Here is a 14,645-nt window from a genome sequence, read left to right as displayed (position 1 = left end):
AATAATCGTGTAGTCATTACAAGTCTTTTGCTGCTGATATCCTGTGCATTTGTGTGGAAACCAGATGCGGAACCTTTGGTGGGGAATCTGTTCCTGTCCGGACCCGATATTATGTTGCCCTGACATTCTCTCTCGTGAGCGAAATGGAAACTCAATGGCGGTAGAACCTGTCCTTTTAAACTAACTAAACAAATAATTCTGGTACGTGTTTTTGTTCTTTTATGTCGACACCCGTCTATTAAAACCGGCACAAAGTATTGTGAGTTACGCACAGCGACGTTAGCGGTTAAAGGAGAGCAGCAGCGGTAACGTAGCTGTTAGCCTGTCAAGGTAGCGACTCCCAGATCAAAACGCCATTTTAAAGAAAATAAGCAAATATGTTTGACATCATTGGGGAATTACCTGTGGAAAAACAGATATTTTATGCTGTTTTGGTGTTTTCGGCGTTGGTCCATCTATGGGAGGACTATCTTGCACACAGACAGGTAAGTTACTAAATCATATGTACGTACAATGGAAACAAATGTATATGTTTAGCATTGAATGAATGTTTTTAAATTAAACTTAATGTTTACAAAATGTTAAAGCGTGTGCCACGTTTTGGTAACTGTCACCTTAACCACAGCTATATTTGATTTCCAACTGAACATTGAACCAATGTTTAAATACACCATTACATATTTTTGCAAAATCACGTAGATCAGGGATGTCAAACGTACGGCCCGAGGACCGGATCAGGCCCGCGAACAGGTTTTATCCGACCCGCGGGATGAGTTTGCTAAGTATAAAAAATAACCTGAGATTTTTGAATGAAGGAAACAGCTGTTTTAAATGTGTCCACTGGATGTCGTAATAGCAATCCTTTGTATCTTTGTAGACATACTTGCAGTGACGTGCGGTGAGGTTCATGGCTGGTGAGGCACTGACTTCATCACAGTCAGATTTGCAAACATATGAACCCTAAAGAGTATCTTATTCACCATTTGATTGGCAGCAGTTAACGGGTTATGTTTAAAAGCTCATACCAGCATTCTTCCCTGCTTGGCACTCAGCGTCAAGGGTTGGAATTGGGGGTTAAATCACCAAAAATGATTCCCAGGCGCGGCGCCGCTGCTGCCCACTGCTCCCCTCACCTCCCAGGGGGTGAACAAGGGGATGGGTCAAATGCAGAGGACACATTTCACCACACCTAGTGTGTGTGACAATCATTGGTACTTTAGCTTAACTTTAACTTTACACATGCAAACTGCAGCACACAAAAAAGCACATTTAATAAAAAAAATGTTATTATGGTCTTACCTTTACTTATAAATGAAGTCTATGCGCCGCTCCTTCTGAACAAAAGCATTGATAACTTGTTTGTAGAAGTCTTCCTTATCTTTCTTCAGTTTTAAAAGTCTCTCTGTCTCGATGGAGATCTTCCTTTAATTATTACCTCCTGCTTCGATTGAAAGTCCAGTTTAGAAAACTGTTTTATTTTAGATATGTAATCCTCCATGTTAAAAGTCCAGGCAAGAGGAAAAAATAAACGATCGCTAACTGTTGCTGCTTGTTGTCACTTATTCTGCAGCCGAGTAGTCGCAAAAATTATCCCTGGGATCACTAGCGCCCTCTACCACCATGAGGCGGAATTACTGCGAGCCTCACACAGTGCGTCTTCGCAGCCGTTTTATGACTGCTCAGCACAAGAAATACGTTGCACACATACAGTTGTCAAAATACACTGTACATTATTTACCTCAGCTAACTAAACTATGGAAATTTATAATATAATTCATATAGCTATACGGTCTCACTGCACGTCACTGCATACTTACCAACCTTGAAACCTGCGAATTCGGGGGGGGGGGTATATTTTTTTGTATAAAATTTGCAGGCAGCATACCCCTTCCCCTTCGAGCTGTCCTGGATGAACTGAAATTATTTTTTCCAATCATTTTGGAACTTGCAAGCGTACTTCGTCTTCTTACTCGTCGTCGCCATGTCTCTTCTTCGTTCTTCTGCTTCGTCTCTGTTATGTTTTTGGATATTACTACTTGCCGTAGTTTTGAAGCAATGCATGATGGGAATCCGGATGTTGTGTGTCAGTGTATTAACGTGCCGGCTGGAATAAACACACGCTGAGAAATAGCTACGTGCCTGCCTACTTTATGGGTTATAGATAAACCTATGGATAACGGAGACATATTTAATAGTCTCCTTTTCAGGTGAGAGAGGACGCTAAAGGCAGTGCCTTTAAGGCACGCCCCTAATATTGTTGTCCGGGTTGAAATCGGGAGAAATTCGGGAGAATAGTTGCCCCGGGAAATTTTCGGGAGGGGCACTGAAATTTGGGAGTCTCCTGGGAAAGTCAGGAGGGTTGGCAAGTATGTTTGTAGATGATGCTACAAAAGTACAAAATAAACCACACGTTAGTACATCAATCGAGGAAAACGATCAAACTACATAAATAACATCCTGTAATTACATTTTGATACTTGTCCAGGGTGTACCCCGCCTTCTGCCCGAATGCAGCTGGGATAGGCACCTTTGTATAATCCGCAGGGTTCAAAGTTTGGGAAAAAAATTGTGGTTTAAAGTCTGGAAAATTAGGTACCGTATATAACTACTTCAAACAACTTACTCACAATGTAATGTGTTTATTTAAATTGTTAAAAAAATTGTATATATCACAGTTGTATAACCCATTGCCAACAAAAGTCCAGAAGTAATATGCGTTAAAGTACTTTTCTTACTGTACATGTATTTACGGGCAGCTCAGTCGCCAGAATTTTACCGTGATACCGTTTCTTAATTTACAGTAAGACTGCAATGTGGCCGTCAGTGAAAACGGGCATGACACCTCTGCTTTATAAATCATTTAATTTTTATTTATATATAAATTATTTTATGTAAAATATATATTTTGATTATAATGTAGACAAAATGTTAATTGTCATTTCTGTCACCCCTGCAGCGAAAGATATACAGGTCAATCACTCACGTGCCTCAAGAGCTCATAAAGATTATAGACTCCGAAACATTTGAGAAGTCCCGACTTTATCAGCTGGATAAAAGCAACTTCAGCTTTTGGTCTGGACTCTATTCTGAAACAGAAGGAACGGTAAGAAACTTCTCTACCATGTCCTTCTAAGATTCCTAAAAGTCATTATTAAGGAATTCATTGCTTTTCTGTTGTGCCGTCAAGCTGATCCTGCTCCTGGGTGGAATCCCTTTTCTGTGGGACGTAGCCGGCACTGTCACAAAGCACTTCGGATTTGGCCTGGAGTATGAAATTACGCAGTCGCTTGTCTTTTTGACTCTCGCCACCCTGTTCAGTGCCTTAACTGGCCTTCCCTGGAGTGTGTACAACACCTTTGTCATTGAGGAGAAACATGGATTTAACCAGCAGGTACAGTTCCAACTTTTAACCTTTACCTTCCATCTACACTTATTTCTTGGTGTTTGTTAAAGCCATTTTAGCGGAAAGGTTAGCTAATAGCATGCCTGCTTATGGCTTGCTCTCGTGTGTGTAACATGTTTCGCCTCGTGCTCCAGTGATAATGATTCTTCAAAATGATACTTAAGATACTTAGAAATGCAGTTTATTTGCTATAATGGACGTTATTATTATTAGCATAGGGCAAAGGCTCCACACCATGTATGGAGACACATATTTAGCTGCTAGATTGGGGACTGAAAATAAATACTGTCAACCAGAGGGGATTGGCTTTGGTGATCGGCAATGGCGATCACATACTTTTTTATATAAATCGGATGATGCTGATCAGTGGTTAATTCATCGGTACATCTCTAGTGTTAACCAGGCACAAGCGTCATAATAAGATTATGTGCAATCAACAAAACATGCACTCAGGTCTCATAGTCATTCGTAGCGGTGATCTGACTTTAGAGGCATCTTTTGTACACTGTATATTCCATATTGTATAATGTAATCGCCGTTCGACTGGCTTGATTTTGCTCATAGACGATAGGGTTCTTCATCAAAGATGCCGTGAAGAAGTTTGCGGTGACTCAGTGCATCCTGCTGCCTGTGACGTCACTGCTCTTGTACATCATCAAGATCGGGGGGGAATACTTCTTTATCTACGCCTGGCTCTTCACTCTGGCTGTTTCTCTGGTGAGTCTTGCATTTTTTTCAGGTTCTTTCTATTTTTTTATTAAACGGTATTGACTTGAATATGAGACGACTCCCATTTTTTTTTCAACAACCAGTAAAATATTTCCAAGACAGAACCAACAACATAAAATGTATTTGCATTTACAGTATGGCAAATTACATGCAAGCAGTTTGCAGTTTTTTTATGTTTCATTTTAAAAATCATTGGGCTGGACAATTAAGCTAATTGTGATTTAAATTTTGGTTTCTCACGTACATAAAAATATAATCATTGAAAAAAACGATTAATGGTTCGCGCAACTTGCATGCAAATTCCGGAGCTTGTGATGGTGAAACGGATGAGTGAACGTATGAGTAAAAAAAAGACATCGTCTACTGTAAGTTTGGGACGTCATCATGGTTGCTACTTTTTACTTATTATTTATTTAGACAGAATGTAACGTTACAATTTTCCATACCAAAAAAGAAAGAAGAAGGCGCTCAAAAGTACGGTAAGATTCCACTTTTCAAAATGTGCTAGGTCGATGCTAATTTAAATTGGATTTGCGATGGACAGGCTACAGATTAGCACTAGTGATTTTACATTGCAATTTTAACAGCTCCAAATTTGGTAATAAAAACTGCAGCTACGATGTACGTTACAAATAAAAAAAGCTTGCGTGTAATAAATGCAATACTTGCAGTATAAATCAGAGGTCTTCAACAGGTGGTTCGCAACCCCTTGGAGGTCCGCAGAGGTACTACAGGGGGGTCGTGAAATCTTTGGTTGATTACTTTATTTTTTTTAGATTCCATCTGCAATTTTTCCACAAATTTAAATGTGTTTAAATACACATTAACATTGATTTGTAAATGGCAGTGACATGGCCACCCTACTCACTGTACCTTGCAAATTTGAAATAAAAAAATTGAATAGTTACACCGTATTATTATAATAACTTAGCATTTAAGATAGCTAGCTATTAGTGCTCAAGTTGCAAGTTAGCCATCAGTGCCGCTAGACTTAGACTTAGACTTCCATTTAAAGAATACAGCTATACGGTATTCTTTAAATATCTTGGTATTGCACAATAACAAGGTACATTTTGGATCAGTTTAATTTAAAACACAATTTTATACAAGATATATAAATAGGGTCTCCCACTACGTCAGTTTGGGTGGTCCTTGGCCTGGAAAAAGTTGAAAGTTGAAAATTTACAAAGGGTTATGTGGGCCTCAACAACAGTAAAAACTGGCACATTCAAAGACTTCTCTCTGCCTATATACTACGGCCAGGTAACGTTTTGGAATTACAGCTGCATGAAAAGTCTACTTTATAATACAGTAACTGTACTTGCAAATGAGATACATAAGTATATGAAAACAAGACAACTGGACAGCCCAGTATTCATTATCATCAGCTTAGTTATAAAGGGGAACTGCACTTTTTTGGAATGTTGCCTTTTGTTCACAATCATTATGAAAGACATGATGACAGATTGGGGGGGAGATCAAGCGTTTTTTTCACGTCGTGCTTGCTAGTTTCGGGTCCTAAATGGCTGTCAAAGTATTCCAACTTGTCGGTATACTGTACCTACTCAGACTTCATCTGTCCAGGTGAGATGCATGATTTATGATCTAGAATAAACTTACGGGGAGTAAGGAAATGAGGAAGCAGCAGTCCACTCAATGATGTAAACATAGGGACATACGGGAGTGATCACGGCGCCACTGTAAATAGTTTGTCTGCATTAGCGCTTATAATAACAATATCACTAATACTTGGTTAATTTTCAAGTCTCGGAATGTAAATGGAGTATTGTTGGCGGTTTTTGAATGGTTATTTATTGTATTTAACGGCCGAAATAATGGAGCTCCAGTTGGCTTTTATTTACGTTTATTTAATATTTAGAATGTATTAAAAAAAATCCGTCCAGTTTATAATGATTGTGAACGATAGGCAAAATTCCAAAATAAGTGCAGTCCCCCATTAAATGTAATACATTATCTATTACATATTCAGTAAGTTATGTGAACCATATAGTCTTTCAATTATCTATTTATGTGAACTGTCTTATTTATTCATTATTTTTGTTGTGTTAAAGATTTAAAAAGGAAATGAGCAATTGTTAGAAATTATTTCTAGACGGAACAGGGGTAGGATTAAATATGCTCTGCTTCTTTCTACTACTTTTCGGACATGTTAGAATTTGAAACTGTAAACATTACTAGTTGTATGCTTGTTCGAAACACATCACTATGTCTATGTCATTACTTTCTTTTCATAATTGTATTGTTGTTGTTTTGTTTTTTTCTCAACATGTCCGAAATACTTACAATACAATTTTAAATAAAATACAAATATTTTATTATTAAATAATTAACACATTTGAAGATAAACAAAAGCACGGAAAATTGCTACTGTTAAGTACCAGTATTGATTCCCAGGCACCGCAATATTGTACCATATCGACTCAAATGTGAAAAGTTGAGTACATTTCACACCAAGTCGGGACTCTGTGGGGGGGTCGCGAGCAGCTGGGGAAATGTTTATTTGTGTCTACACTTACACTCTAGTATTTATATTAGGATAGGGTATACTTTATCCCACAATGGGGAACTTTTGTGGTTGCATTGCAGATACAAAAAGTTCACAAAAATAAGGTAAAAAACACATGAAAACAAGAGGAAATCATCAAAGAACATAAGAGTCAATAAAAGAACAGCCGATGCAGCCAGCTACCACTTCAAAAGTAAACACAACCAAAAAAACAAAATTTGCAATAAATATTACATGTTGTGCACATACAAATGCACCATGCGCAGACAAACTACTAACCCCATTTCCACACCCACAACTATGAAGTAATTGCCAATGTTGTCAGCAATAGAGGGGCCCTTAAAGCCTTAAAAATGCTAAGTAAACACTCTTCTCTTCTTCTTCGCTCTCAGGTCCTGGTCACCATCTACGCCGATTACATTGCTCCCCTGTTTGACAAATTCACTCCTTTGCCAGAAGGAGAGCTCAAGTCAGACATTGAATCCATGGCCAAAAGTATAGACTTCCCACTCACTAAGGTCTATGTCGTTGAAGGTAAACAAACGATAAGAAATGGGTCGTGACGGTGCTTTTGTGTCTGATAGTCGTCCATGTTTCTTCCAGGTTCCAAGCGCTCTTCACACAGCAACGCATACTTTTACGGTTTCTTTAAGAACAAACGCATCGTGCTCTTCGACACCCTGCTGGAGGACTATTCCCCCCTCAACAAGGCTGACGAGACCAAAACAGAGCAGGCACACGGCGAGGAAGCTCACAGTGAACCCAAAGTCAAGCCTAAGGTTACAGGGCCTGTGTTTAAAAGGCGGGCTTACCTTACTTGAGTAGACAAATGCGATGACCAATGCGAGAGGTGCAAATGTGTTCTTGGAGCTTGTATTGACAGAGACGTCAACATCCAGACTACATTTTGTGTGTTTTTTGTAAAACTCTCATCACAGCAATCAGATGTGATCGTTGGCTCAAGCAGTGTGATGTTGCGTAGCTTTGTGCGTGGTTTGGAGCTGTAGTGATCAACTAAAGTACGACTACCCAACCCTTCTTCTCTCATATACACTCCAGTACACTCATGCACACAACCTCTAATCATGTCTCTTACAACCTGTATAGACAAATGGCATTGACGAATAAAAGAATTAATGTATATATTACAGAACAAGAAACAAGGATGCAACAACCCTGAGATCCTGGCTGTTTTGGGTCACGAGCTGGGTCACTGGAAGCTCGGTCATACGGTCAAGAACATTGTCATCAGTCAGGTGACCAATCAACTTCCTAACTCATTGTTATATTGGAATGGTGCAAAAATGTGCTCCCTCTTCTCTCTACAGATGAATTCCTTCCTGTGCTTCTCCCTGTTTGCTGCTCTTATTGGACGTAAGGAGTTGTTTGTGGCATTTGGCTTCAATGACAGCCAGCCCACACTCATCGGCTTGATGATTATCTTCCAGTTCATCTTTGCTCCATACAATGAGGTGACTTTTCAGCTTCGTTACAGTGCTTGGCTTTCAAGTTGTTCTCCGTTCAAAGCAATTCTTCCCACCGGACGAATTGTACATTTAATTAGTTTTTTTCTAAATTGTCGCTATCATAAAACTCTTGGGACAGGGATGTTAAACTGGCCTGGGAATAACACAATACTGTTCTCAGAGTTCAATTCAAAACTTGGGAGACAAATTTTTTGCAACAAATTCCTAAAAAAGACTAGCATGCTTTTATTGAATAGAGGAACTTGGATCACTGTGAAAATTCTCCAGAATTTTGCTTGTATTCCAACGCGTCACTTCATCCCGGAAGTAAAAAACAGTGGTGGTCAACCAAGCCAAGATTGCAAAAAAATCCAACTATGCAATGGAATAGAGCCCTATACTTTATAAAAAAAAAAAGATTTGTCGAGTGGTATCAAGGATTATCTGTCGGTCACGTTCCCAGACATATCCAACTAGCTTGTGCTCCAGATGCCATTCTACACAACAAAATAGATATAGCAAACTTGGAAAAGCATAAAAAAACGTATTTGTGTGTTACTGGGTCAAGGAAATTGGTATCAAGACTCTCCCAGATGAATATGCATCGTTTTTGCTCGAGTAAGGTTGGATTTCATGATTTAACTTTGCATCTATAGCCATGTTTGTTGTTGTTGTTGCCCGCGCCGTTTACGACTATGCATGTTTTTCCCCGTCTTAATCTAAGTATAACTATCTAAACGTGTATGTGCTGAAAGCTTCATTTATGATTGCTGTTTTCGGTAAAAGTTGGACCCCTTTAGGTTTTGCTTACATTTGCTTTCTTTTATTTAGACTCGCTGAGTTGGTGCTTTTCAAAACACTTGTAGCACATATGTGTTTTAAGAAATACAAATAATATCAAGATAATACTTAAATGTAAAACACTAAACGTTAAAAGTAGATCAAACATTTAACGAAGTGATCACTGCAAACTCGTGCGTTCTTCAACTCTGCTCCCTTGGACTGGAGTGCGTGCTTCTTTTCCCTTCGTCGTTTCGTAAAATCTTGCAAGCTTCCACTCTGTTTCATTTCCTCTCCAGGAAATGTTTATCCTTTTCGCAATTTGAACAGTTCGTACAAGCGAAAACAACGCAAGTATAGGGCATTTTTATTTGAGAAAAGCTATATGGCGCCTTGTACCCTTTGGGAACAGACGCTGGCTTGACCACCACGTGTATTTAATGAGCCAGACGTAAGCCATACCAAATAATGGTGAAGAAAGAATTCCGGGTCCCTGGTCCTTGGCGTTCTTGAAATCAAAACAGTTTACTCTACAGGCAATATTTTAAAGGGGAACATTATCACAATTTCAGAAGGGTTAAAACCATTAAAAATCAGTTCCCAGTGGCTTATTTTATTTTTCGAAGTTTTTTTCAAAATTTTACCCATCACGCAATATCCCTAAAACAAGCTTCAAAGTGCCTGATTTTAACCATCGTTATATACACCCGTCCATTTTCCTGTGACGTCACATAGTGATGCCAACTCAAACAAACATGGCGCATAGAACAGCAAGCTATAGCGACATTAGCTCGGATTCAGACTCGGATTTCAGCGGCTTAAGCGATTCAACAGATTACGCATGTATTGAAACGGATGGTTGTAGTGTGGAGGCAGGTAGCGAAAACCAAATTGAAGAAGAAACTGAAGCTATTGAGCCATATCGGTTTGAACCGTATGCAAGCGAAACCGACGAAAACGACACGACAGCCAGCGACACGGGAGAAAGCGAGGACAAAATCGGCGATCGCCTTCTAACCAACGATTGGTATGTGTTTGTTTGGCATTAAAGGAAACTAACAACTATGAACTAGGTTTACAGCATATGAAATACATTTGGCAACAACATGCACTTTGAGAGTGCAGACAGCCCAATTTTCATCAATTAATATATTCTGTAGACATACCCTCATCCGCGCTCTTTTCCTGAAAGCTGATCTGTCCAGTTTTGGAGTTGATGTCAGCAGGCCAGGGAAGCTAGGGTCGATATTCTTCTCTTGATCATCTTCGGTGGCATAAGGGACGGTGTGAGCCAAGACATCCAGGGGGTTTAGCTCGCTCGTCTGCGGGAACAAACTGCCGCCATTGCTTGCCGTGCTACCGAGGTCCTTTGTCCCTGAATTGCTCACACACTCCGGCAGATTCAATGGGGGTCTGGCGGCAGATTTCTTTGACTTTATCGTTGGAAATGCATCTGCTTTGAGTGTCGCAGGATATCCACACATTCTTGCCATCTCTGTCGTAGCATAGCTTTCGTCGGTAAAGTGTGCGGAACAAACGTCCAATTTCTTGCCACTTTCGCATCTTTGGGCCACTGGTGCAACTTGAATCCGTCCCTGTTCGTGTTGTTACACCCTCCGACAACACACCGACGAGGCATGATGTCTCCAAGGTACGGAAAACAGTCGAAAAAACGGAAAATAACAGAGTTGTTTTGACTCGGTGTTTGTAATGTGTTTGAGAAAATGGCGGATTGCTTACCGGTGTGACGTCACATTGTGACGTCATCGCTCCGAGAGCGAATAATAGAAAGGCGTTTAATTCGCCAAAATTCACCCATTTAGAGTTCGGAAATCGGTTAAAAAAAAATATGGTCTTTTTTCTGCAACATCAAGGTATATATTGACGCTTACATAGGTCTGGTGATAATGTTCCCCTTTAAGTATCATCTTAGACCAGAAGGCAAAATAAAACTAAAAAGCAGTTACAAAATAACGAATGTAAAGTATTCACAATTTGATGCTTTCACCTGGTAATGTTTTATAGGTACTACAGGAATGAATACATTTTGTCTGCCGCCAGGCAGAAAAGAGTACATCTTGTGCTTTATGGTTGTTGTTTGTGTGTACTATTAAAGTACTATGGTTCTACCTTACACCCCACTTTCCACATGATTCAGTTTTCTGCAAAGATTGTTCCCCTAATAACTCCCCAGTTCTCATATGCCGCCCCTGTTATCTTACGGCCAAACATTGCAGTTAACAAACTACTCTGTTTGCCCACATACCATTCCGCAGAATCAAATGCCCAAATAAAAATTTCTATGCATTGTAAATTCATAATTCATAAATTCAGTCTTTGTACTTTTTTTTTTTAATATACAGTATGACTGCAAAATAATTAGTTATGAGGCTGAAGAAAGTTGCAAGTGCAAGCACTTTGATAAAGAAGGTGACTATTGAATTCAAGAATTTTTTTTTAGTAATGAACGAAAGTGGCATCCGCGTGGCTCTCCGCTCATTGCCGTCTTAGCTAACAAGAATCTTCAATAAAGACAAAAGTGATGTCAAATGTTCATTTTGTGATCATGTTTTTGTGTGTCTGGAACGGGTTGTTGGACTTTCATTATTTTTTACAGGCTCCAGCACCACCCGCGCCCCCGAGAGGGACAAGCGGTCGAAAATGGATGGATGGATAATTATATTTATCCTACTTACAGTTTACAACCTTGTTAAATTATATGAAACCATGCGTTATTCTAAAATGTTATTTATTTATCAAATAAACCCTTGACTTAGATCATTGCTGATTAAAAAATAAGTACTAACCAAATATACTACGTAAGCAGGAACCCATTAATAACTGATAAAAAGTAAATTTACCGGTAGATACAATCACGTTGTGAAAAATAAACTAAATTATTTAATAAATGAATTAGTTTCTTAACTAAACTGTCAAAAAAAATTTAAAGTGCAAATGAAAATACAGCTTCACCCCTTTAGTCATAATTTATACTGCATTAAAAGGGACTCCTAAATAACTGACAAGCTAACCAAAAATATACAATTACTATATGTTGTGCTAAAACCAATAAACTAATTGATATTGTTTCTTAAACTGTCAATACAATTAAGTGCAAATAAAATTACAGCTTCACAATTTTTGTCATATTTTTTGCGCTAATTAAACTTCTGTCTGACTTAAGCTCCAGACTTTTTCTGTTTGTTTAAGATTGTCATTACTGCCACAAGTGGTGGAAAAGTGTATTACAAATGCGCGCCCCATTTGGACAATTGCTGAGAAACATATTTTTGGTGGCCTTCTAGAAAGAAACACTTACTGTATCTAAGGCATACAGCATGACAGAGATGTGCAAATGTGACAGAGTACTTAGCACACACTTCCACCCCGAAAACATTCTTCAGTCCTCATACTCTATTGTCCTCATTTGCAGCTCCTGTCTTTCTGTCTGACCATCCTGAGTCGCCGGTTCGAGTTCCAGGCCGACGCTTTTGCGCGCAACATGGGCAAAGCCTCCGAGCTCTCCTCAGCCCTCATCAAGCTGAACAAGGACAACTTGGGCTTCCCGGTGGCCGACTGGATGTATTCCATGTGGCACTACTCGCACCCGCCACTGCTGGAGCGTCTCAGAGCGCTGGGCAACGTCAAGCAGGACTGACGGGGCTGCGAGGGGGAGCGGCGAGTTCTGCCTCCTCCTTCCAAGGGCCTCCGCAGACCTCTCCTGACCCTGTAACACATCCTGTTAGTCTCCTCCTTACTTTGATTTAGTACTTTCATTTAATGGCAACAACAACAGCACAATGCAGCCTGAATATCTCGTTTGAGAACAGCACATGTGGGTGTTATACACAAGCCTTTGTCAACTAGGTGTGCCAAATGACATATTGTACAACATACCAAACATTACATATGTTCTGAGGGTGCACCTACTTGCTTCTGGTGCCACAATTTGTGTTCCAAATCAACAATGGTAATAATACTGAAACATTGGGCCGTACTGTATTATATGACAAAATCTGCCTCCTAACTGTTCTGATACTTGACCCTGTTGGAGACACAGCAGTGCTGCAATTTTAATTTGGAGTACATTTTTGTAATTTTTTTTTTTTTTAATGTGTGACGGGGTCTGTTCTTGCACTGGGGTCCAATATACATGTACATGTAAAAAGGGTGTAAAAAACATTGAATGTGGTTTACAGTTTTAAGTTGATAGTTTCTACATTTGATTTTGGGAGGCTGGATTAAGCCCAGTGTTGCATGGCAATGTATTTATAGGCAGACTTTATAGGCAGGGAGGGACTGGGAAGTTCCTTGTTGAGACATTGTCAAGAGCATAACTTTCTTTGCTGAATAAAATTATTCCATTTGTCCACATTTTCCCCTATAATCAAATGCAAAGATCACATACTTTTGTCAACTTCTGCAAGTGGGGTTGAAGAAAATGTCTTCTATCAACACAATATTAGCAGTTTTTATGACATTTTGAAAAAAAAAAGTGTTAACATGAATTGATTACGTGGACCCCGACTTAAACAAGTTGAAAAACTTATTCGGGTGTTACCATTTAGTGGTCAATTGTACGGAATATGTACTGTACTGTGCAATCTACTAATAAAAGTTTCAATCAATCAATCAAAAAAAAAAAAAAAAGCTAAGCATCAGATTATATATTTTTGGATGTCATATTTACCAAATTAAGGCTTCCACCCTGTGGTGTCTCATATTTACGAAATTTTTCATTTTATTTGTGTGCAGTCATACACAAAATGGGCACATTAAGAAACATCATTTAAAAAAAAATATATATATATATATATATATAAAACAAAGTGCAAAGTCATAGGCTCACACAAGTTCAGTAAATTTAAATTTGGAACACAGCATCATCGTTTTCACCGCTTTTTAGTTGTTAGAGGTAGAGAGTAGGGATGTCCGATAATGGCTTTTTTTTTTTTTACCGATATTCCGATATTGTCCAACTCTTAATTACCGATACCGATATATACACTCGTGGAATTAATACATTATTATGCCTAATTTGGACAACCCGGTATGGTGAAGATAAGGTCCTTTTAAAAAAATAATATAAATAAATTAAAAACATTTTCTTGAATAAAAAAGAAAGTAAAACAATATAAAAACAGTTACATAGAAACTAGTAATCAATGAAAATGAGTAAAATTAACTGTTAAAGGTTAGTACTATTAGTGGACCAGCAGCACGCACAACCACGTGTGCTTACGGACTGTATACCTTGCAGACTGTATTGATATATATTGATATATAATGTAGGAACCACAATATTAATAACAGAAAGAAACAACCTTTTGTGTGAATGAGTGTAAATGGGTTGAGGGAGGTTTTTGGGGTTGGTGCACTAATTGTAAGTGTATGTGTTTTTTTATGTTGATTTAATAAAAAAAACAAATAAAAAAAAACCCGATACCGATAATTCCCAATATTACATTTTTTAAGCATTTATCGGCAGGCCGATATTATCGGACATCTCTAGTAGAGAGTGTTTTAACGTAGAGTTCTAATTCTTTTTTAAAGGCACAAAAAAACAGGTCGGGTATTGAGAAACTTACATTTATGAATATAAAACGTAGCCAATAGTCATATAAATATAACATAATTTTCTCAAAATGTTATCAATTTGTCATAAAACGTCAGGTCAAAGTGCAGGTGGACGTGCTACGTCTCCTTGTACGTATGAGACGTTCCATTAGCCAGTAGGGGG

At 38.7% G+C, this 14,645-nt stretch overlaps 1 protein-coding gene across 1 annotated transcript; it reads left to right on the top strand.

Moving 5' to 3' along the window:
• Positions 1-72: 72 nt before the first annotated feature.
• Positions 73-13,297, top strand: zmpste24 (zinc metallopeptidase, STE24 homolog). Its single transcript, XM_061968289.2, has 9 exons — positions 73-485; positions 2,957-3,103; positions 3,188-3,391; positions 3,968-4,120; positions 7,052-7,193; positions 7,263-7,438; positions 7,811-7,915; positions 7,988-8,131; positions 12,339-13,297. The coding sequence occupies exons 1-9, from the start codon at positions 378-380 to the stop codon at positions 12,561-12,563; spliced, it is 1,404 nt and encodes a 467-aa protein (XP_061824273.1). The 5' UTR covers positions 73-377; the 3' UTR covers positions 12,564-13,297.
• Positions 13,298-14,645: the final 1,348 nt, after the last annotated feature.

The sequence above is a fragment of the Nerophis lumbriciformis genome, linkage group LG08 (genome assembly GCF_033978685.3).
Source record: "Nerophis lumbriciformis linkage group LG08, RoL_Nlum_v2.1, whole genome shotgun sequence".
NCBI classification, from domain to species: Eukaryota; Metazoa; Chordata; class Actinopteri; order Syngnathiformes; family Syngnathidae; genus Nerophis; species Nerophis lumbriciformis.
This window is presented reverse-complemented; position numbering and strand designations above follow the sequence as displayed.

Coding starts and splice junctions, on each gene's coding strand:
- zmpste24 (XM_061968289.2), top strand. CDS start 378: ATGTTTGACATCATTGGGGAATTACCTGTGGAAAAACAGATATTTTAT. Junction 3,392..3,967: donor AACATGGATTTAACCAGCAG/GTACAGTTCCAA, acceptor TTTTGCTCATAG/ACGATAGGGTTCTTCATCAA. Junction 7,194..7,262: donor TAAGGTCTATGTCGTTGAAG/GTAAACAAACGA, acceptor TGTTTCTTCCAG/GTTCCAAGCGCTCTTCACAC.